Below are 22,316 nucleotides of genomic sequence, written 5' to 3' on the forward strand. Positions count from 1 at the left end.
TCACCAAGAACAGCGCACTCAAAGGAGGATGCCTTAGTTGTGGAGGCTGGTTCCAGCCACCCCCCAGCCTTTGCACCCTGTGGAAGGCCCGCTGGCGAGGGAACCCCACACCTGGGGGCCTTGGGTCAAGTTGGCTCTTTCATGAATGGGGTTTCTTTAATCCTCTTCGTCTTGATCAAGCTGTGACAATGCATTTTCTTAGGGAAAATATTCTACTTTTAAATTTAATTTGTACTAATTTGCCCCAGGCAGAGAGCCTGCAATAAACTTGGTGTCAATTTCATGTTTGGCCAAAGTTTGTGAAGTGTTTTGCTTTGTTTTAGAACAATTTGCCATTCGTCTGTGGGAGTGGTGGGGAGAATCAACAGCCTGGCAAGTAGTTTTCAGAAAATGTAAGTCCTGAGTATTATATCTGGCCTCTATCAATTTTATTGTCTTGACTCAAGTTTAATGGGGCCACCCTTTTCTCTCTCTGCTTCTCTCTTTCTCTTTGTCCCTCACCTGCATCCCAACATCCCCTGGACCTGCCCGGGATCAAAGACATCCCCTTGTCACATGTTGAACTGTTTCCCCAATAAGGTTTTCAAGCTCCTTCAGGATAGGCATTGTGATTTTGCTCATTTTGTATCCTGTTTATATCCTGTCCAGTGTTACACAAAGTGACGAATAAGGGCTTTCAATTTGAATTAAAGAGCATTGCATCAACCCCTCTCAGATGCAACCCTGTTTACTGAAGGCAGGGTCTTTCCAATCATGTTGTACTTTTTACCATCACAAGTTCTTCTTTTGCTTGAAATTATAATCAGACAGGCACAAGACAGGATGTGCTTTGGTGCATTAATTTGCTGGGACATTCTTGGTGTAGGAGCATGGGTATTGAGAAAAACAATTCCTAGGACTGTTCATTCATTCATTCATTCAACAAATACTTATTATGATTCATGGCACTGTCTGAGGCAGCACAGTCAGAGCAGAGTGAGACCTTTTGATGTCTATGGTGTAGGCATAAAGATGGGGAGGGAGATAAAAAAAGAGAGCGGTGATACATAGACTTTATGGTACATCTTTCCATCCATTTATCCATCCAGCCAACAAATATTAATTGATAGCCTACTAAATTCCCAGCATTGTTATAGCCATTGGGGGCATAGTGTGATTAAGACATGCAAAGTTACCTGCTTTCTAGAAGGTAGAGCTTATAATATAGTGGGAGACACAGATAAACAATGAGGAAATAAATAAATACTATCATTTCAAATGAGGAAAGAAAATACTATGAAGAAAAATAACATAGGATAAGGGGATGGAGGCTGATGGGGACATCAGGAAAGGCTCTATGAGGAGGTGGCATAAAGAGAGAACTGGAATGGGGTGAAGATGCAAGGGGAAGAGCACTGGACTGAGAGTCAGGCCATGTTCTCATTTTAACTCTGCCACTAACTGTGCAACATGGACCAAGTCCCTCAGCATCCCTCCGTCACCTGATTATTGATGAAATAAAATGATGTATGTGACTGTAACATTCAAGAATAATGTATTATTATTAATAATGTTACAACCTGTTGCATGATTTGCATTTAAAGGACCTATTGAAGAATTGTGCATGGAGGAATTTCAGTATTTGCTGCTAGCTCATGTAGACAGCCAAGCCCAACCTTTCTGGAGTCCTACAAATCTCCAAGGAGAAACACACAGAAAACACAGAGAATGATAAAAAGGAGGATGCATTTAGTCTCTTCATTGAATGGAGTGTGTTAGTGTGGGTATGTGGGATCCTCTGAATGAGACACAGACAACTGACAGTGTTTTCCAATGCACAATAAAACAGTTTATTTAAAAAGAACGCATTCAGTACCGTGTTTGGCACATGAGGCAATGAGGCAGGCACATTCACACTTAACAGGTACATTTGGGGAGCTGTCGAAGCAAATCATTGCATTGTCTTCACAAACTATAGTCACAATATACACGAGATTACCTCTACAAAAGAAAGATGGTCATCCTTGTTCACCAAGAAGGCAGAAGATATTTACATGTTCCTCAGTTCAGCAATGCTGGCTTCTTTCAGGTCTCCATGGCCCTGTCAGTCTGGCAGCTTGTTTTCAAGGGCAGCTGAGGCTGCCTCTCACAAGGGATGTGAGTCTAATTCCTAAGGGCCGTAGCCTCTTCCAAAGAGCGAGAGTGCTTCTGATGGAGTTGCGGAGGAGTGAAGTCTTCAGTGCCAGTCTCTCAGCATAAAATGGCATTTTCCAAAACAAATGCATCAAGCGTGTGGGGGGAGGGCTCCATGACTATAAGAACATAAGAAGCATTTATTTTCCCTGACACATGCTTCTTGCCATTTCTTCAATAATTTACATTCACTGTTCTCTCGCCTTTTGACCTATTGGTTTCATCACTACTCTATAGAAAGCTTTGTTCCTCACTCTACATTGACATACCATTCTTTAAAATGATGCTAAAATAAAATGGTGAAACCAAGTAAGTTAAGTGAGAGAAGATATCACAAAATTCTTTTGTCTTGACTTCTGATTTATGCCTTCACAATGGATTGTCAACTTCCCATGTAAGGAATGGAGGCAGCATGGTGCGGTGTAGTAGAATCAGTGGCTTGGAGACCCAGACTCAATTCCAGTTAACTAGCTGGGCAGATAAGTCACTTCCTCCTTTCTGAACCTCAGTGTCTCATCTCCACACTGAGGATCTTGATCTGGAATCTAGACCTGAGATAATGTCTAGATCTGTGAAGTTCTGCTATGGACTTAGGTGACTGTCCTATGTGAGTAAACAATGCCACATTGTGATATTTCAGTATTTTTGTTCTATGTCCTGGGAGAATTTCAGTGTTAATTGATGATGCTTGGTGACTGGATCTCAACCCATCAATAAACCCCTCCCAGAGCTCTGGTCTGTAAGGCTACTTTTCTGCATAGTAAGAGCTCAGATCTGGATCTTGAAATGTGGTTAAAGAGCATTTCTGACATGGAGACCAATTATTCCAAGTCTTGAAAAACGGTCTAGATTTCAGATTTCAGTGGGAAACCTCCCCTTCCCTTTTGCAAGTACTTCATTGACTTCATTCCACCTTCACACATTGACCGATCCTTTCTCCCATTATCTACCAGTTTTTTCCCTACCTCCCTAGCTAAAAATGTTGTAGGAGTGGCTGGTTCCCCAAGGCTGGTTTTGCTGTGAATTTGTTCATAATAAGATGGGGCCTACTGTCAAGTCCCTTCTGCTTGTAGCTATGGACTTCTCTCTTTGGTGTCCAGCAAAGAGCCAGAGGATGAAGGCCTATTTTGTGCCCAGGCTACATGCAATTTGTTGAGAATACAGGAAAACATCTGAACGTGTATCTGACTCATTTAAAACAATATGTAGCTTATTCAGTATAGAGAAACAAGCTCATTTCGATGACTGTTAAGAAGAACACAAAAGAGAGGTGGTATACCCTGGCCTTTTAAACACGATACATAGAAAATGTCCAAGTTGAGTTTCAAACATTTACAGTCTCGAAATGCCTTACAGAACCTGTAGGATATTTTACCACAGCAGAGAAAGTAGATTTGGTCCTTCATGATCTAATTTTGATTTACTGCTCACTGAATGAGAACCTATGGCCACTTATTGTATCTGAAGAATTAAGTGCATTTTTTCCCAGCATTGCCTTCCAAAGGATTTAATTTAGCCCACCTAAGAATGACTTCCATCAGAAAAACCTTTAATTTACCAACAAAGCTTGTTCTGTGGCTCACCAGGGTATCCGATTTCTAAACAGTAGTGAACAGCTGGTGGTGAGGAAGAAAGAAAGTTGCCCTACTGCTCACTGCCCAGGGGACTGCGGTGGCCAAATGTTTGTGGGCAGGTTTTTTTTCAGAGTCCAGCCTTACACTAGCTTCGCTAAGGGCAAGGCATCACATGATGCCTTCCTCGACAAAGTTTGCCTGGTAGTGTTCTTATCTAGTGGTGTTTCTTCCCATTAGGAACTTCTCTGAGGGCAAGTAAAGCCCAGCTAAGTACCTACTCAAACCCTGGGCATGAGGCTTAGCTGGGTAGAGACATTTGAACTATGGAGCTTCCCCAGGTGCGGTGGGGCCAGGTAAGCTTATTGGATGTCTTTCTCTTCCCCTGCTCCTTTATGGGCACTGATTTCTGGATGCCTGTGAATTTTGTGCTGTCAAAAGGCCGAGGAGCAAGTGGACAGGGAAAATTAGAGAACTGGGGAAACAGGCAATGGACTATAGGATATGAAAAAAGATCAGCCAACATGGTTTCAACTGGCAGTTTAATTGAAGAATTTTGACCTAGAAGGTCACCCTTAGAAATTAGACAAGCCATGGCTAGTAATCTCCTAAGGTACTGAGGAGTCTGTTGAGAGGTTCCTAAAAGTCACATGGCTAGGAAATATTTTGAACACCTTAGGGTCCTTAGCCTCAAGGACCCAATAACATACTAAAAATCAGTAGAACTAACTAAAGTATAAATGCCTCCTTGGGAGGAGGGGGCACTTGGGAGTCCCTCCAAAGCTGCTGCTCGCCTCTTCTATTTGGTACTCACTGACTCAGAAATTGTTCAGGCAGTGCTGTGCTGGAGCCAGCTCATACTGGCTCTTGAAAACATTTTGTTACATTTTCAGCTGGTTGACATCAAGTTAGTAGCTTTAAATTGGCTACAATGAGAGTACGCCGTGGAAATTGGCAAGGGCTACAAATCGGGGCTCCACTCTTCTCCAGAGCCAGTTGTTAAACATTTAGCAGCACACAAAAGAGCTAAAATTGTCTCTGAATCCCAGAGAAGGGAAATCAAAGGAGCCCTTTAGTATCTCTGATGATGAAAGACATGAGCACAGCTATAGAAAGGAGCCTGGCCAAAACTTCATTAGAATGGTGGCATCTTATTCAACAGAGGCTGGCACAAGGCAGCCAGTGCCAACTGACCACCTCTCTCATACTCACTTGGTCTTAGAATTTTAGTTTCTTGAATTTGCTTTTTTGATCGGTTTCATTTTAACCTGAGGACCTTTGCATTTGGGGCATTACTTGGAGGTTGAGAAATAAGACCCCTTTAGGAATATTTTAGGCTCTGGGAATGACAACCAAGTAGAATCTGAATAAATCATGTAACTTTCCTGTTTCTCAATCTATTTGTGAAGATGAGTGATCTGAGATCTGCCTCTTAGTATGAAATATAAAGAGCTGTTCTTGGTGTAAAGTATATTAAAGCAATGTTCCCCACTCTGACTGTCTTCAGCCTGGCATCCATTCTGACTAAATTAATCAGTTACTATTTGCTTACAAATTAGTGACAAATTAGTCAGTTCAGCCAAAACAGTTGAATGCTTGAGTCACTAAGACTGTGTCTATATTGCCATGTGTCATGATAACTTCAAGGAACAGATCTGATATTAATTTCATGAGGAGTGAGAAGCATTCAGCTACTTTGGTCAAAAAGGTATATATGATTTTGCTATATATTGTTGGCTCCCAAATGCTGGCCACATCAGAATCACCTGGGAATCTCTGTAAGCTAGGCTTATCCCAGGACATTCTGAGTCAAAGGTCTGGGGTGGGGAACAAGAATTGTATTTTAAAGAGCTTCTCATTTCATACAGCTTTGTTTGCTGGTGGATCAGCAGCATAATCCAGGTCCTAACCCCATAACCCCATTGTAATCTGAACTTGGAGTCAGTTACTCTGCGACAGGCATCTTCGCTGTGATTCCACTGTAATCAACAACAAGAGAATGAGCTTCATTGAGGATAAAAGCATCTATTCAAACATATATCTTCAATAATAAGTCATCACAAGAAAAAGAAATAATACAATAATGACATTCTAATATATTTCCCATTTCAAATGTTATATTGATGTGGCAAAGCAATCAGAGTGTAAGAGAGGCATATTTAGTCATTTTGGTCCTTAGTATCAACGCACCTGTGGCCTTGATTAATCGGGCCACAGAGCCCAGATAAGTCAGTCAGGTGGCCCAGAGGCTCTATGTTCCCAGCACCAGTGATGCTCCGTCTGGGTTTTTCAGCCAAATACGCATACACGTACAGCCTCAACTCTCTTTTAACCAAAGGACAGTTCTATACACTCAGGGAGAAGTAGAGGCTAACCAGATACTTTTGCCTGGCACATTCAAACAATTAGGGCAAAAACAATTTAAGGATCCAGAATTATACAGAAAATTGCTCTGCTATTTTGCACGTGAAGACCCAGCCCAATGTATTCATTATTATTTGCACATCTTAGCATTCTGTACTAAATGCAATAATGCAAAGTCTGCTGTTGAAGTTACTTACAATATGGAAGGCATTGAGAAAGGTATTTCTTACCTCAAGGGGCCCCAGCTGAAAATTACACATATGGAGAAATACATCACCATCCTCAGTATTCAACTTTTAAATTATGCATACATATTACTAAAACAAGGTGTTAAGATGAAAGATTATTGGATAAGACTCCAGCTGTCAGCTGTGAGCTGTTAGTAACTGAATAGTGATTTACTAGAATCATAATTTATTAAGGGAGTTTTCTCTCATTTCAGGGGAGAATGTAGGTTCTTAGCAGTGGACTGTTGAATATCTAGGCAAACATCTCCTTTACTGTTTTGCATTGAGAAATAAATATCTTTTGGGGGGGGTGGTGGGGAGAATCTTTTTTCCTCCTTTGCAGCCTTTTTAACTTATTTTCTGTACCTTGTGGACCTCAGACCAAAATCACTTTCCCTCTGAGCCTATCTTCATTTGATGCTGAGAAGGGCAAGAAGTACTGGACAAGGAATCATAATTTCTCCACTGATTACCTATGCAATCTTGGGAAAATCACTTAGCCTGTCTCTTTCTCCATTTCTCATTTGTAAAGTCAAAAATTAGACATGCTGAGAGGCTCTTCCATTTCCAGTGTCCTAGAGTTCTACAATTCTGTCGCTGCTTCCCCTGGCCTCAGGTCAACACCTCTTTGCTGGTCTAATAATTAATACCTTGCCTAAGGTCTGAAGAAGTGCTCTTCCATTCCTCAGCTTCCCCACCAAATTAGGTTAGTCTTGGCACTCACATTCGTGGATAATGGAGGCCCAGGCACAAGGAGGCTGGAGGAGCTTCTCCCTTTGCATGTCCTGGCTGGTAGCCCCATGGTCAGGTGCCTGACATCAAAGTTACAGACAGATGGCCCAGTAATCACAGTCAGCACTGCTAGGCACACAACACTACTAAACATAGCACTCTTGCAATGGTCAAGAACACTTAAGACAGAGAAGCAAAGGCAGGGGAACCATAGATGTTTAATCATCAAATATGGGAAAGATTTTCTGGATGTGGGAGGGATTTTTGACGCCACATTTTAACTCTTGTCTCCCTTGGATCTACATGTCTGCACATGACACTCAGAACAACTGATGAAAACTGAGGCACTAGCATTAAGCGGGTGGCTAAATGTTTGTGGGTTTTTCTTCCCCCTCTGCAACTCAATTGGTCATTTGTGATGGTGTCATGTGTAGATAGCTGTGGGGGTTTTATGATGAAATTTATTCCAATAGCTGAGGATGGACTCTGCTGTGACTATCCAAAAAGAAGAAAGGTTCTGACAAAAGGATGCACTTAACCTAGAACCAGTAAAGGAAGGGGAATACCAAAGCCAGTATTATGTATCTGTAGCTGAATCAGGAGGAGAGACCCAATGGTCCTGCCTGCCCAGTTCACTGCTGTTGACCACACAGGCCCAGAAGTGCTGGTTACTTACACCACGGCCTTTCTAATCAGGACTCACGGGACTGCCCAACTCTTTTTGTCATGACAGTGGTTATATAGATTTTATCTTTGAAATAGTCTTTAAAAACAAAAAGAGATTTTGTATGATCAGCTACAGGCTATTTTTCTCTATGCTGGAAGTGTAGGTCAAGGGTATAACTAACAATAAAAATAACAGTAAAAGCTGCCATATATTGAGTGCTCATTACACGCCGAAAACTGGAATAAATGCTTTATCAACATATTGCACCTAATTTTTCCAATAAGAGGGATATAGGCTGTATATCAAGAATTTATAAATTATGAGAATTGTGGTTAACTACTACCGAGGGCCTTGGGTTTTCTTCAGAGATTTTTAGAGAAAAGAGAAGGGTGGTCTTTTGGGATCAGCTCCAGGAAGTCCTGCCTAGAAACAGGAATGAGCCTGATCTCTGAGCCCTTCTAGTTCTGGGAGACAAGTCCATTTCCTCGACATTTTGAGTTCTTGTGAAAGCAACAGATGAAATGATGTTGGGAGCTGGAGAAGTCCTCTCACTGTAGGTTAAGACGGGGCCAGAAGTGAAGTGAGATTTTAAAAAATCTCCCTGAACTTTAAACAATGCCCCCCTCCCAAAAACACTTGACATTATGATGAGATGTAATTTAAATGATCTACCATAGAACAATTAACTGGTTTTAGGAATTCTAGTCTTTTGCTCTTTTAACCTGCCTGGCTCAAAGTGTCTATGTATTTTTATTTAGTGAAATCTAATGGGCACATTGGGATTAAAACTCCAGAGTCAGAATCTGGCCCATGCAAGGCTGGCATTAAAATCATTTAGCTATAACCAAACGAACTAAGTGCTTCAGAAGAGCCAACTAAACACTTGTGTCAGTTATCATTCTCGCAGCGATCCTAACACAGCTCAGCATGAGAGCTGTAGTGGTATCCTCTCCAAAGTGACACGGAGTGAACATGGTGCAGTTTTGATGCCCGTCAAATTACACCATTGAATTTAAAAATGTTTTTTACTGTCTCCTCTAATTATTTCAAGTATCGAGCTGTTTTTTGAAACATCTATTCCTATTTCTTCCCATCTATTTGGATGATTGCCATTCATACAACGTTGTAAGATGTGTCACCATTGGTGACACATTTAAACCTGTATGGTTTTCCTTCGCTAGTTAATATCTGGATCTATGTAAGCTGCTTTAATTAGCTTTCTGAAAAAAATTAGAACAAGACAGCTCCCCTTTAGGACTAGGCAGAACATGAGCATAAAGACTGTGTCTTTCCTTACTGTATTGATTAGTTTTTTTTTTTTTAAAGATTTTATTTTTTTCCTTTTTCTCCCCAAAGCCCCTCGGTACATAGCTGTATATTCTTCGTTGTGCGTACTTCTAGTTGTGGCATGTGGGACGCTGCCTCAGCGTGGTTTGATGAGCAGTGCCATGTCCGCGCCCAGGATTCGAACCAACGAAACACTGGGCCACCTGCAGCGGAGCACGCGAACTTAACCGCTCGGCCACAGAGCCAGCCCCTGTATTGGTTTAGTTTTAGGCATGATTATACCTTCCCAAGGAGGGGCAGTGAGATGATTACTGAACTACAGCAATTATTTTAAATAGTATTTGTAACAGTGCAAGCAATCTAGATAAAATTTCTGGAAAAGAAAAAGCTACTCCACCCAAATGTATTACAAATGTGCTTGACTGGCATTTGGAAAGAAAAAAGAAACTCTTATTAAAATTTAACATCAACTTGGCCAGACTTTGGGTGGAATTGGAACAACAAAGTGCTGCTCAGTGAAAAGCTAAGGAGAGGAGTGATGTGATTTCTACTGCTAAGGCTGAAATAACGAAAAAGAGAATGGCCAACTAATTCCTTCATGGCAGGTCTACACATCTCAAATTCTAAGGGTTATTTAGTACCAAATCTTGCCACTACACATTGGCTTTTCCTTTTGAAAAGCTTACTTTGTAGATTTATAGATCCGGTTTCAGTGGAAAGAGGGAATATAGGGTGTCTACAATTGTCTTAAAGGGAGCAAATGGTTCTGGGGCAGTGCTAGTAGACACAGTGATATTCAGCACTTTCACATGGGGGCCTCCCCTAGCCAACCTGGGAGCTTCTACTCTACTCTAACCCTGCTGGTTCTCAAACGCTCTGAACAGGCAACGTGGTTACAACACTTTAGGGTATATGGGATCCATCACAACTTCTAATCATCTGTTTCCTCCCTATATCCCAGGCTCTTAAGCTGCCTTTCTATTCTGAGAGAATTACCAGCCCAGTACCTGGGTTGGGATTGCAGGAAGCATTAAACTCAGGGTGGAATGCCCTTGCAGATGTGGCAACAGAATGATTTGCCACAATAGCACTCATGTCAAGAGATGTGATGCCACCTACGACATAGGCTTTCTTTGTGATAGTGAAAGATGCACTGCATTACATACCACCTACCACAGAGGGACCACTCTGCTATAGAGTGACTATATGGACCAGTGAGAACTTCCTAAGAGACATTTCTCATAGAAGTCATCATAAAGGGATCGATCATGATTTTCTCGGTTTGTCATGAAACATCAAAGTTACCCAGAGCCTTGAACACATCAAGTACAGATGCAACACATACAAGCAAAGCTAATTCAATATGATTCCTAGCAAACTATTAAACTCCACTGGGGTGGGACTAGAGGAGTGGTTGTAGAGAAGGAGAGAGTGAGAGAGAGATCAGATAAGCAAACCAGTTTTTTATGTTTCCATTTTTAAGAGTCAGATCCCACCCAGGCAAAACTGAAATCCTGCCCAAATCTGATTACGAGGACTGTGTCTGAGCAAAGCTGCAGAAACTGCAGCTCTAGTCCTCATAGAAAATGAGAGGCAGTTTATTATTAAAATATAAACATGAAAATACTTCAAACCATTTTGTTAGCAGCATAGTTCCAAATGTAACATTCCTTTTATCAATCAAGTTTAAATCATGTGGCTTCAACGCGTCTGTCCTGCTAAGCCCCGTACAAGAGCAGTACAAAAGAGGGAGTGAAGACGTGTTTCTTTTTAAGTGGCAGACAATCCTTATAAGAAATTCTCTAGGGTTCTATTCTGATGACTATTCAATTTGATTTGGGGCACTTTTTAAACAGCCATTTGGCACTTTCTGTTTGGAGTTCTTAGGCACAGTGTGACAGAGTCAGCTTGGTGAGCCCTTGCGCATGCATTCGGTACAGCAGCTGAAACTCAGCAGGCAGCTGGTGGGACTCCTGCCACTTGGTGGTAAATTTGGTTCCTTTTTTGTCATAGTAATGGTATGGAAGATCTTCCTCTGTGTTGGGGTCCTGTCCAAAAGGCCAAAATCCATACAAGTGGATCTCTTCACATATTGCTGATGCAAGGGTGTACATAAGAATACCTGTGCTCAGCCGTTTGGGCGACAAATGTTTGTTTTTCCAGTACCTGTGGAACAATAAGTACAGGTGGATTCAGAGACCAGTGTTGAAAGTTTCAATCAGATAGGTCGATATGACTGGGCTGGAAGCTGCATTTCTTCAAGTACCTTAAACAATACTTGCTTTGAATCTATCTTTTAGACTATAAAATGCCTCTGGGAAGGACTGACTACGGAATTTGTGAGACCCAGTGGCAAAACGAAAATGTGGGCCCTTGTTTCAAAAGTCATTGAGAATTTCAAGAGGGTGATAGCAGAGTATTAAACCCAGTGCCAGGCCCTTCTGAGCACGGCTCCTGTGTGACTGCACAGGTTGCCCATTTTGATGCCAGTCCTGCCTCTGGGTTGTATTAAAGAGTAGTGACTCTGACTCAATGGTGACACCACAGAAGGCCACTGATGAGAATGATGATGCTTCTCATACATAAAGGGCCCTTGGACATGGGGAGGAGGTTGTTTAGTCTAAGGGTACCTCCTCTGTCACTTCCTTACTACACCTAGAGATAAGTCCTTCTTCTTGGGTTTGGAAAGATTGTGAGGGCTTATTTTTCTCCAACCTCTTGTAAAAAAATCATATTCCCTTCTCCTTTGTCTTCTAACTGAGGGCTCGCAAGCCCTTCTTTAGCATGCCACAACATCAGAAAAGTATTTACTCACTTTCTGAATTTAAGAAAATGCTAAATTATGGTTATTTTTTCTTCCATATTTAGATAGTAATTTGAAGCCTTCCTACCTCACTGCCGAATATTTGAGACTGCTGTGGAGTATGTGTGTGTATGTTTATTATTGGCTGTGCAGGCAGAATTAAACTGCCCATCAATCAGGTTTCTATGGACTGTATTTCCTTTGAGTTTTCATTGATCCACTGTGTTTGGTTCAAGTCTGAGCAGTTGTGAGGCATTATGGTGAAATCCACAGGCCTTCTGAAAAGCTGAGGGCAGGACAGGCCACACAGGCAAGTTTCCTTAAGTTTCTAAGCACATGTAGTTCCTTTTTCACTACTTGAAGGCTTCAAAGATAGACCTTTTGCCTTCCAGTTGAAGTTTAAAAGGTTAGTCTTGGTTTTAATATTCTTACCTAGAATGACTTCTGATAATTCTTTTGGTACAGCTGAACTTAAATGGAGCAAGAGGGGAGAAAAACGATGAGGTCAAAAGATCACAGGACAGGTTGGCAGAGGCCTGGCTTCAGATTCTGGTTCTGCCATTTTGGGCAGTGACATTGGGTCAATAACTCCTGTTCTTTGTTGCTCACTTGACTCATCTTTAAACTTAGGAGTTGGGCTATATTACCTCTTAAAAATGTGCCCATACACCCTGGGAAACTGGGACAGTCCCAGTTTTGTCTGTTATCTTTGTTGTAATTATTAATAGCATCCTCTTTGTCTCTAAGAAAAGTTCCAGTTTGCACTATAAATTATGGCTACCTGTAATAGTATATATATATATACACTATAAGTTATACCCTACCTGTTAGATAGGTACCAGCTTATTAGATGATGATTCCTCCTTCTATGAGAGGTCAACTAAAGAGATCTTAAATTTGGAAGACTTTAGGGGACTACAGAATGGTAATATCTACTATGGGATAAAAATCTTTAGAATTCCCTGTTTACCAGGCCTCCCAGAACTTACTCTAACTTGCAGTAATACCTGGACAGTATGTTAGGACAGTGGAGCTACTTACATAGGGGAAATTAGAGTTGAGGCAATTTCCTCAGATGATGTAAAGAAAAAAAAAATCCCATGATTAATCTTGCTTTATAAAATGCCCTGAATTAGTGCCTCCCAATTCTGACTGCATATTAGAATCATCTGGGGAGTTATTAAGAAATACCAAGTACCTGAGCCTCTCCCCTCTCCCAACAGACAAATTACTCAAAATCTTTTGACATAGAGCCCAGGCAAAAGTATTTTTTAAAGCCCTCCAAGTGATTCTAATGTACAGCCAGAATTAAGACCCATCAGACTAGACGGGAATATTGCATTTCTGCTCAATCTGTCTATCAAATTACAAGGGGTAACAATGAGCTCATAAAATACACATTTACCATTGTTTGAGCACTCAAATCCCAAATTATAAAGGCAGATTATGCAATTTATGACTTATCTGGGTGGCTTGTTAATCTTGGACATCTACAAAACACCCAAACATCAAATAAAAAGGAACATTTTAAGTCAATTGCCTCTTCTTTGAAAAAACTACTTGATTTGTCTAACTTAGCCATTGGCATTATTGGGACGGAGGTATCCATTTAAAGAAAATTCTTGATCTGTGGTTATTTCCATGACTGTTCATTAGGCTTCTACCAAGGGAGGGGACAGGGAATAGAGAGGAGAGGCTGATGAAACACCAGTCCCTCTGTTTGGCACTTGGTTACCAGCTGGGAGTAGGAGATTGAACTTCTTACCTAGAATGACTCATTCATTCATTACAAAACATAAGAGTTTGTCCTAAAGTACTAAGCTAACCACAACAACTAATCGGATAGCTCCCACCCCCAAGAGATTACAATATTGATTTGCCATCTGGTGGGGTATGAGTTAAAGGCAATAAAATACACACACCTGTTGACATGCAGCATTATATTTCCAGGCCAAGCCAGTTGGACCTTTAACTGACCTCTGTGTTCAACAAAAAAGTCAACTAATGTTCTGGTAACAGTTGCTGAAGTGTGGAAGAAAAACGCAGGGATCCAAAGAATGGCCCCATCGAGCTTTTTTAAACTGAGGAAAAAGTTGTTACGGTCCTGAATGGTCAAAAGATTGTTGTAATATTTTTCCAGGATGCTGGGGTTGAAGGTGGTAACGTTGGTTTTCCTTCCAACATCTCTTTGGAAAGGCTCCGTAGGGGCGAAATTGCAACGGAAAACAAAATCTGACTTATCTATTTCTTGTCCACACTGGCTCTCTGTCAGGATCCCACTATTTCCAACCACCGCACAAATATTATAATGCTTATTCACAATGGGCGACATATCTGGAAGCAGTGATCGGAAGCTATTGCTAATAGAAAAAACATATTTATGGCTGGAATAATCATAGTGCATCAGTTGTCCAATCCGAACACTATTCTTGGTCAAAGAAAAATTTTTTATTACATCGACATGCTGAAGAATTTCTTGCCTAAAATAAAAAGAAATTCATTAAATGCATCCCATTCAAAAGAATTGATTTTCCATCTTATGTCTTATGCTGCCATTTCATTCAGACAAGAATCGTAGGCACATTGAATCCAAGAAAGAATATACATTCATAACAATTGTGGTCTTTGAGGGGAGGACTGCTTCAGAATCTTCAGACATACACTCATCTTTCAGTCACGTTCTGGATGTAATCCTTCGAGGCTCGCAAATGTTGTAACTTACAGTTCTAGTTGCCATTCTTTGGTTTTCTGCTCTACATAAAGAGTGTATTTGATCAAGGGGGAGGTGCAGGCCATACTGTGTCAGAATATACAGGGAGACAATTTACACAGGCCCCAAAGAGCTCACATTAATGCACAAACATTGGTGACTTAGAGTTTGTAACTAGGGACTGCTTGTTTGCTATGGGACTGCAGTATTCAAGGAGTGTCAAATATCACTGGTGTCCAAATAAGAGCCAGATAGATGACTCAGTATAGTACTATCTATTATTAAAATATGAAAATGGTAATAGCAGTGGGTATAGTTGAATATTTAATAGAAATGAGATAATCTCATTAAGGTCCTTTGAATAATGAAACAGGGGCATATTTCTACTTGATTATATAGAAACACAATTTAGTTGGAGAATCTAATTCTTAGAAAAACAGGCTATTGTAAATCCTGAAAACGTGTGTAAATTCTAAGGACTCAGAGGATAAACAAGACAAGGGGGAAACTTAGCACTAATTTCAGGTTGCTTTCATGTTGAGTATTAAGTAAAATTAAGCATCTTAAAGTCTCAGCTATTTAAAATGTTTAAGAGACCAGTAACATGTTACTTTGCTACTAGATTCTCCAATTCTAAGAAATCACATTGAATTTCCTGCATCTTTTGCCTAAAAAATAGCAGAAATGAAACGAAATGCTTTGCATATCATCACTTTAACTGGAATTTTATTTTTAAAAATCACTTTATTCATCAAAGTATAGAGCAGCATAAACTGAAGGCTTTAATCCAAAACTTCAAAAGTTACCAATACTGTTCTTTATAAGCTGTGACAAAGGTAAAGTAAGTTTAAAATAACACTGGGGAAATGAAAGATTACATAATAAATGGATTGAAAGGAGGAGAGTTTTGAGAAAGAAATATTGTTCTGACTGGTCATTTGGGTCACATGGCCTAGTGTGGGAAGAATATTTTTATTGAGATAGAAATATATTTTGGGAAAAAGTATATGTTCTACTCATGAGAGTTCTCTAGGTTGTCTATAAAATTAATATTGGATTAAAAACCCAAAAGTTAAATAAGAAAGCACTTCTAGGGTTTTAGAATTAATCAATTACTGTCATGGACTAATTTCTAATTAAACAGTGTTTAAAAAATTTTAATCATAATCACATGACTATATGTCAACTTTTCAAATAAACAATATTTTCATGACACCATGGATATCTATTGAATTTGTTTTAATTCTGTCATTAGATTAAAATTAAAAAGAGAGAGTGCAGTAACCAGAAATGCTATGGCTAAACGCAATCCCCTAAATAGAGTGGTAAAATAAGTATTTGTAAAATAAGTATTCACACACCTAATGAATACACTAGATGGCTCACATTCCATTTAGCAGCATTGTAATCCCACCAAGAAGGAAGGAGTAATGACTTATCTGGGGTTGCTAAGAGTAGACCAGAATCACTGAGGAGAATAAATACATCTGAGTAAACCTCATCCTTCTTCCCCACCTCAAACAAAACAAAACAAAACAAAAACACAAAAATCCCCACACATACACACACATAAACTCCTTCATGTATAAATGAGACTGCTACAGAACAACTATTAAGAAAGATGCTGGGTAGCTTTTACAATATATTAAAAACTGTAAAGGTTTAATGAAAATAAACAGGCAAAAGCAAAACAAAACCATACTTAAATACTTGCATATATTTGGGCTAAGATTTTCACGAGTAATTTGATAGAGATGGATTGTAGTATTTTCTTTGTGTTTCAATGAGACAATACTATTTTATTTTTTCAAATTTTTTCAGTGGGGGAATGAAAATGCACTGGGTGGTCTTTTTCCAATTAACCTTTCTAAAAATTAGATAGCTTTGGCAGTATTAGCCATACACATCAACTATGAATCATGATGCTCAATTAAGCCTAAGTTAGGGAGGATATTAGAAATATCTTTTTTTCTTCCATTCAAATTGGTCTTCTTGATGTTTTCTGAGAAGGCACTACATACATAAAAAGGCTTACCAATCAGCTTTTGTGCAGTCAGGCCAAGAAGACAAGGCAAATACCTCAGGGTGGAGGACAGATTTTTGCTGTTGTGGATTACTTTGTTTTGTTTTGTTTTTTGAGCTCCAGGATTCAAAAACACCTTTTGGATCTTTCCCCCCTATCCTACCTTTGATGTAAAAACGCTGTCCGATTAAATCTCCACTTAGGTTTCTTTTCGAGTTTGCGGGTCAGAGAATTCGTAATGGGCACAAATGACGGATCTAGAAACTTCAGCGCAAACTGTGACCTGGAGAGGAGCATGAGTACACAGACAAACGTGCTGGCCTCAGCTGGGGGAAGCCGAGGTAGCCATTAAAGTTCAGCCGGTGGGGGCGGGGGGCAGCTGGCACACGCACTGGCTCCATCCCGCCCCAAAGTCACCTCTCATTTGGTCTACCCTCTGTTCCCCAATACAGCCCGGAGGAATAAAGAAAACTGAGGGAATCCGTCTCCATTGTCCATCCCTCCGGGCGCGGGAGAGACCCATAAAATGGCCGTCTCGCGGAGAGCTGGGGCGGGAGCCCGGCGCACGGCTGGAGCCCGATGCGCAGCGAGGACGAGGGGAGTCAGCACCGCGGACAGCGGCCGCGCCGCCGCCAGCCTCGCGGGCGACGCTCCCGCCGTCCGGGTGAATTGATTTTTGGAGAAAGGGCAGAGGAAACCGGAGACCCAGGGGAACGCTGAGGGTGGCTTTCGCCTTAACCTCTTCCTTCCCGAGCCTATGCTTGATTTCACTCCCGGTCTCCTGCCTGGGGACCCTCGGAAGCCGTCGGCCAGCTCCGCTCTTCTGCCCAGCTGGGGCTTCTCTAGGTTCCGCACCTCTGGCCCAGCTTGGACCACAGGCTGCAGTTTGTATTTGCCATCTGACCCTCAGGGGACCCTGCTGAGACAGCGTCTAGGGGTCACAGGTAGGGACAGGGGCTCTTGATGAGCTGTGCCAAGCCGCGCCTGGTGCCTTCCCAGTTCAGCCCTACGCCGGCCGGGCGGTGACTTGGACCTGCGGCGAGGGTAGGCGGCCCTTAGGAGGCTCGCTTCCCGCAGAGGGCGGGGGAATTGCAAAAATCCCGGAGGGGGGGGGGGTTGGTGAAAACGAGGAGGGGGTAAAGATCGAGGTAGAATACCCCAGGGGTTTCATGAGAATAGACCCGCACATCATTTGATGGGGTGGGGGGTGGGGGAGGGGAGTGGAAAGAGCGCAAGGGGAGTCCGGCGCCTGCGCCATTAAATCGCCCCTGGACCTCTCAGAGCCCGGCCGCCGAGTCTGCGGACAGGGCGCGGAGAAGGCGCTAACCTCATGCAAGTCCACCTCCCAGTTCACCACCCCCTCCCAAACACACACATTGCCTCTCCCTCCACCATCATTCTCCTTATACCCTCCTCCCATTTTTGAAATGGGGGAAGGGATGTCGAGGAAGAATACGAGAAATGCAATTACAGAGATTAGGACAACGGCTTTTAGGTGCTCTTGGTTAAAAAAAAACAAAGGGGAGGGGGAAGGGAGAATCAGAGAGAGCAGTGGAAGGACCACGCAGTTATCTTGCCCCAAGTGTCTCAGAGAAGCCAAAACAACCCCCTTCCCCACAAACCAGATACCCGAGGGCGCTCAGAGGCCCGCACTCACCGGAATCCCGCCTGGAACGCGTACATTCGGGGCGCCCCCGGGCTGGCGTACTTGGGAATGGTGAAGATGTTCTCCTTTTTCAGGGACACGTAGCTGATGAGTGATAAAATCAGCACTGCGACGCTGAGCATGACCAGCCCCAGCACACTGGCGACCCGGGCCATTTTGCAATTTCTCATCCCAGGCTGTGCTGGGATCAGGGAAAGAGGGGAAATCGCTCCGTTGAGCGGCCAGCAGCTCGCTGGCGTGTCAGCGTGTGAGTGTGTGTGTTCGCGTGCGCTTGTCAGCGTGTGTGGCGGGGGAGGGGGACCGGGCAGGGGAGCCGCGGAAGGCCGGGAGTGGGGTGGGGTGGGGTGGGGTGGGGGCGGGCAGGCGCCCCAGAGAGAAGCCGGAACCCCAAGGCAGGGGCGAGTGGGGCCAGGAGGCTGAGCAGGAAGATGGAGGGTCTGCGGGGCGGCGTGGCGATGGAGCGCGCCGCGCCGTGCGTCTCCGGCCGCCGGCTCAGGCTCCCCCGCGCGTTTTCAGTGAGGCTGCCATCTCCCCCGCCGCCTGCAAGATAAATGTGATTGGAATAATGTTACAGTTCGATCTAAGCACAAGATTTAATTAATGAACTCTAATCTCCCAAATAAGCGGAGGAGGGGAGGAAGAGGGAGGGATAAAGAGGAGGTGGCAGAGGGAGGGGAATTGAGGCTGAAAGGCTGCAGCCCGCGTCAACGGCCTCCCCGGCTGAGGACGCGGACGAGGACGTGGCTGTGGCGAGACAGACGCCCAAACTTAGTTTAATAGGCCATTCGTTACTCTATAAATATATCACGGAATATGGAGATAAATAACTGGATTTGCTGTCCTGGAGGATACACACCAGCTGGGTGCTTCTGAGAGGCAGGGAGAATGGTGTTAGCAAGGAAGACGTTTAAGAACTTCTCTCCTCACCACATAGGCACTTCCCTGGGCCCCATGGAACAGCACATGCCACAGCATCCCGGCAAGGAAGCGCTAGACAGCTACTGGGCCGGTCTGCTTTGTGAGGGCTTAAAACCTCCTTGGAGTTTTCGAGAATCTGTCCCCTATCTGCCTCTCAGCTCTCCACATACCTTATTTCTCTCTAAAAGATGGGTAATGCCTAGCAAAGTTGCGAGGTGAACTGTGAGTGTGGAGGGCCTGGCTCCCCCTCCCCTGTCCTCTTGCCAGCACGACTGCCAGCACACAGCAGGTGGTCAGGGGGCATGCCCCTGAGTTAACCAGGCCTGGCGCAGTCTGCCCTGATTTTACTCTCCATTGCCCACTTTTCTGACTCATCCCTGTGGCTAAGCCTTCAGTATGGGCCGCTTAACTTAGCCCTGAGCCACCAAGAAGCTGAAGGCATTGTACATGTCTGTCCATTATAAATGCACAGAAGTCTCTTTTGAAGGGGCCTAAGAAGCAAGGAAGAGAGGCAGCCTCTGAGGGTGGGAGGAACGCTTACTGCCTACCTCATTGTATTGCTTGACTTTCAGTTTGTTAGCATATTCGCGTGTTGCCTGTTTTAATATCCATTGGAAATAAAAATTAATCAATTATCGGTCACGCTACTGCGTACTCAGAGACAGCTCACATGTTTCTTTAGCTCTGTCCTTTGTAATTAGCTTGTGGCGTCTTCACCCTGGCTTTACCCTTGGCCTGGGCCTCCCAATAATGGTCAATACAAACTAGTGAAAGAAGCTGGAGGTGAGAAATTGGCCTTTGAAAGCCTTTTCTAACAAAGCAGTTGATATTTTCCAAGGTGGTTATGATTTTTTTTCTTCCTGAACTTCTCGCCTTATGGGCTTTGGTGGACCTAATGTTATGGTCTGTCTGTGGGCTGTGAATTCCTCAAAGGGGTGAACTCTGAGCTCCGAGCTTCTGCAGAGCCAGGACCATGCCTTTCTTCTCCCTGTTTCCACATACTGCTGGCAACTGTCTGTGTCCTGCTAGGATGACTCCCATATTGCTTATGGGACTGAAGGTCATAGGATGTAAAGGAACTGAATTAGCCAGAAAATAAACAGGCAGGCAGGCATCCTGTGCCAGGCCTAAAGGTGAAAATGGGTTGCTCAATAGTTACCAGAGGGAAAAATCCTGTGGATGGCACTTCAAAGGGCAACCACAGCTACTGGATAGAGGATTTTTTTCATGTCTGGTGTTGTAGCTACTTAGTAAATTAAAAAATAATTTGGATATTTTTACAAAATATCACTTATCAGATTTCATTGGATATCAGGCCTGTATGGGAGTATAGGAGGGTGAAAACAAGAAATACAGAAGTGAAAGACCCTTCTGACTTAATGTTTTCAAGGGGAGTTGTTATTTTGGACACATGTACTTCCCTCTCCCACCCGCAGGAGAGGCCACCTTTTGCAAACATGGTTCTGTCCCTCACCAGCCCATACCTACCAAGAGTAACTTCCAGGCAGCACTTAGATGGGAAGGCTGGGAAAGATGGTGTCTTTTGTTAGAAATGGAATAATCCATTCATTTATTTCTGTTTTCTTTCATCAGTTCATTAAATAAAATGTGTTGGTTATCAGGCACCATGCTGGGCAGACACACGGGTTATAAAATCATCCTTGACTCATGATACTTATGGTCTCATCAGGGAGAGAGGAGTAAGCATCCTCTTAGTACCATCTAAAGAGCTTAACAAGAGGGCTGATGAGAGAATTGGGGAATAGACTCTGTCTGCAGAAGAATGGCAGGATTCTTCATAGAGGGCAACATCTGAGCTGGGTTTTAAAGCGTGAGTGGGATTCGTTAGGTAAAGAAGTTGAAAAAGGACATTCCAACTACAGGGAAGACTAGGAGGCAGGGAAGATTATGGTGGGCTTGGGAAGCAGCAGGAGGTATGAGGTGGCTGCCACAAAAGAAGAGCTGAGAAAAGGACTTGAGGTCAGATTGTGAAGAGTCTGGGATGGCATGCTAAGGAGTTGGCTGTATCCTCTAGCAGCACTGCTCAGAATTGTCCAACATTTGTGGAGCACAATGGCTCAATCTGATTCACACTGAATGGATTTAGGAGCAGCTGCAGTCAGGCCCATGGGGAAGTAGAAGCATCTCTGCTCATGTGGACATCAGCTAATGTGTCCAGTGGCCCACTAGCCTGTCCACATGCTAGAATTCCCAGTGGGCCTTAAGTTATCAATGAACCAACTGACCATTTTCCATTATGAGACAATCCTGAATAAGGCATTAGGGAGTTGACTTTTGGAGGGGCGAGTGACCACTCCTAGACAGCACAGAGATCATAGTTCCTGGGAAGAAAGTTCACTGGGAAACTACTCTTTGGCCACATGTGACTGGAGTTCTTTCTGCACCTTATTGCTTAACTTCTTAGTTTCTAGTAGGTCTAACAGGGGAAACAGAGGAAAGATTTGAGGATCCTCTGGGTTTCTACCTCCTATTTCCCCACAGAAGATAAACACTTTGTGGGAAAAGCCATTGCGGTCAAAGAAAGCTCCCCAAAAGCTCTCGGATGAAACTGAATCTAGAAAGATGCAGGAAGTTTCCAGAGATGGAGATGTGAACAGAGGGCAGGGCAGGCAGGGGCAACGGGGCTGAACGAAGACGTGGAGACTGAAGAGGGCAAAGGCCTGTTGGGGGCAGTGATACGATAAGCCCCCTGGAGTAAAGTGGAAACAGCCAAGATGTAGAGAGGACTTACTATGTGCCAGATGTTTTTTATACATTGTCTGTACTCTTCACCCTGATCCACTGAGGCAGGCATAACTATCCTCACTTTATAATTGAAGAAATTTGGTGTTAAGGACTTACTCAAGGTAAAGCCTTTCTGGCTCCAAGGCCCACCCTTTCCACTATTCCATTCTGCTTTTCCTGAGACAGAGAGCTAGCAACGTGTGCAGGCCTGGGAAGTTTGAAAGTGTCATCCTTTGGCAGTGAGAACCAGTTACTACTACTACTATGATGGTGATGATGATGATGGTGATGCTATCTAACATTGATTGCACACCTGCTGTATGTTGAGTATTATACTAGGCAGTTTACATAACTTATCTCATTCAATCTCTATTCCATCCCTCTTAGGATATAGTAACTGCCACCATTTCAAGAATGAAGAAACTGAGACT

The 22,316-nt window shown here is 43.0% G+C and overlaps 1 protein-coding gene across 1 annotated transcript; it reads right to left on the reverse strand.

Annotated features, from left to right (window-relative positions):
• Positions 1–1,805: 1,805 nt before the first annotated feature.
• ST8SIA3 (ST8 alpha-N-acetyl-neuraminide alpha-2,8-sialyltransferase 3) lies at positions 1,806–18,930 on the reverse strand. The gene is made up of 4 exons (XM_044774785.2): positions 18,214–18,930; positions 16,720–16,839; positions 13,746–14,303; positions 1,806–11,186 (listed from the first exon to the last, which is right to left on the reverse strand). The coding sequence occupies exons 1-4, from the start codon at positions 18,390–18,392 to the stop codon at positions 10,904–10,906; spliced, it is 1,140 nt and encodes a 379-aa protein (XP_044630720.1). The 5' UTR covers positions 18,393–18,930; the 3' UTR covers positions 1,806–10,903.
• Between the last annotated feature and the right edge of the window lie 3,386 nt (positions 18,931–22,316).

This window comes from Equus asinus, chromosome 7 (genome assembly GCF_041296235.1).
Source record: "Equus asinus isolate D_3611 breed Donkey chromosome 7, EquAss-T2T_v2, whole genome shotgun sequence".
Classification (NCBI taxonomy): domain Eukaryota; kingdom Metazoa; phylum Chordata; class Mammalia; order Perissodactyla; family Equidae; genus Equus; species Equus asinus.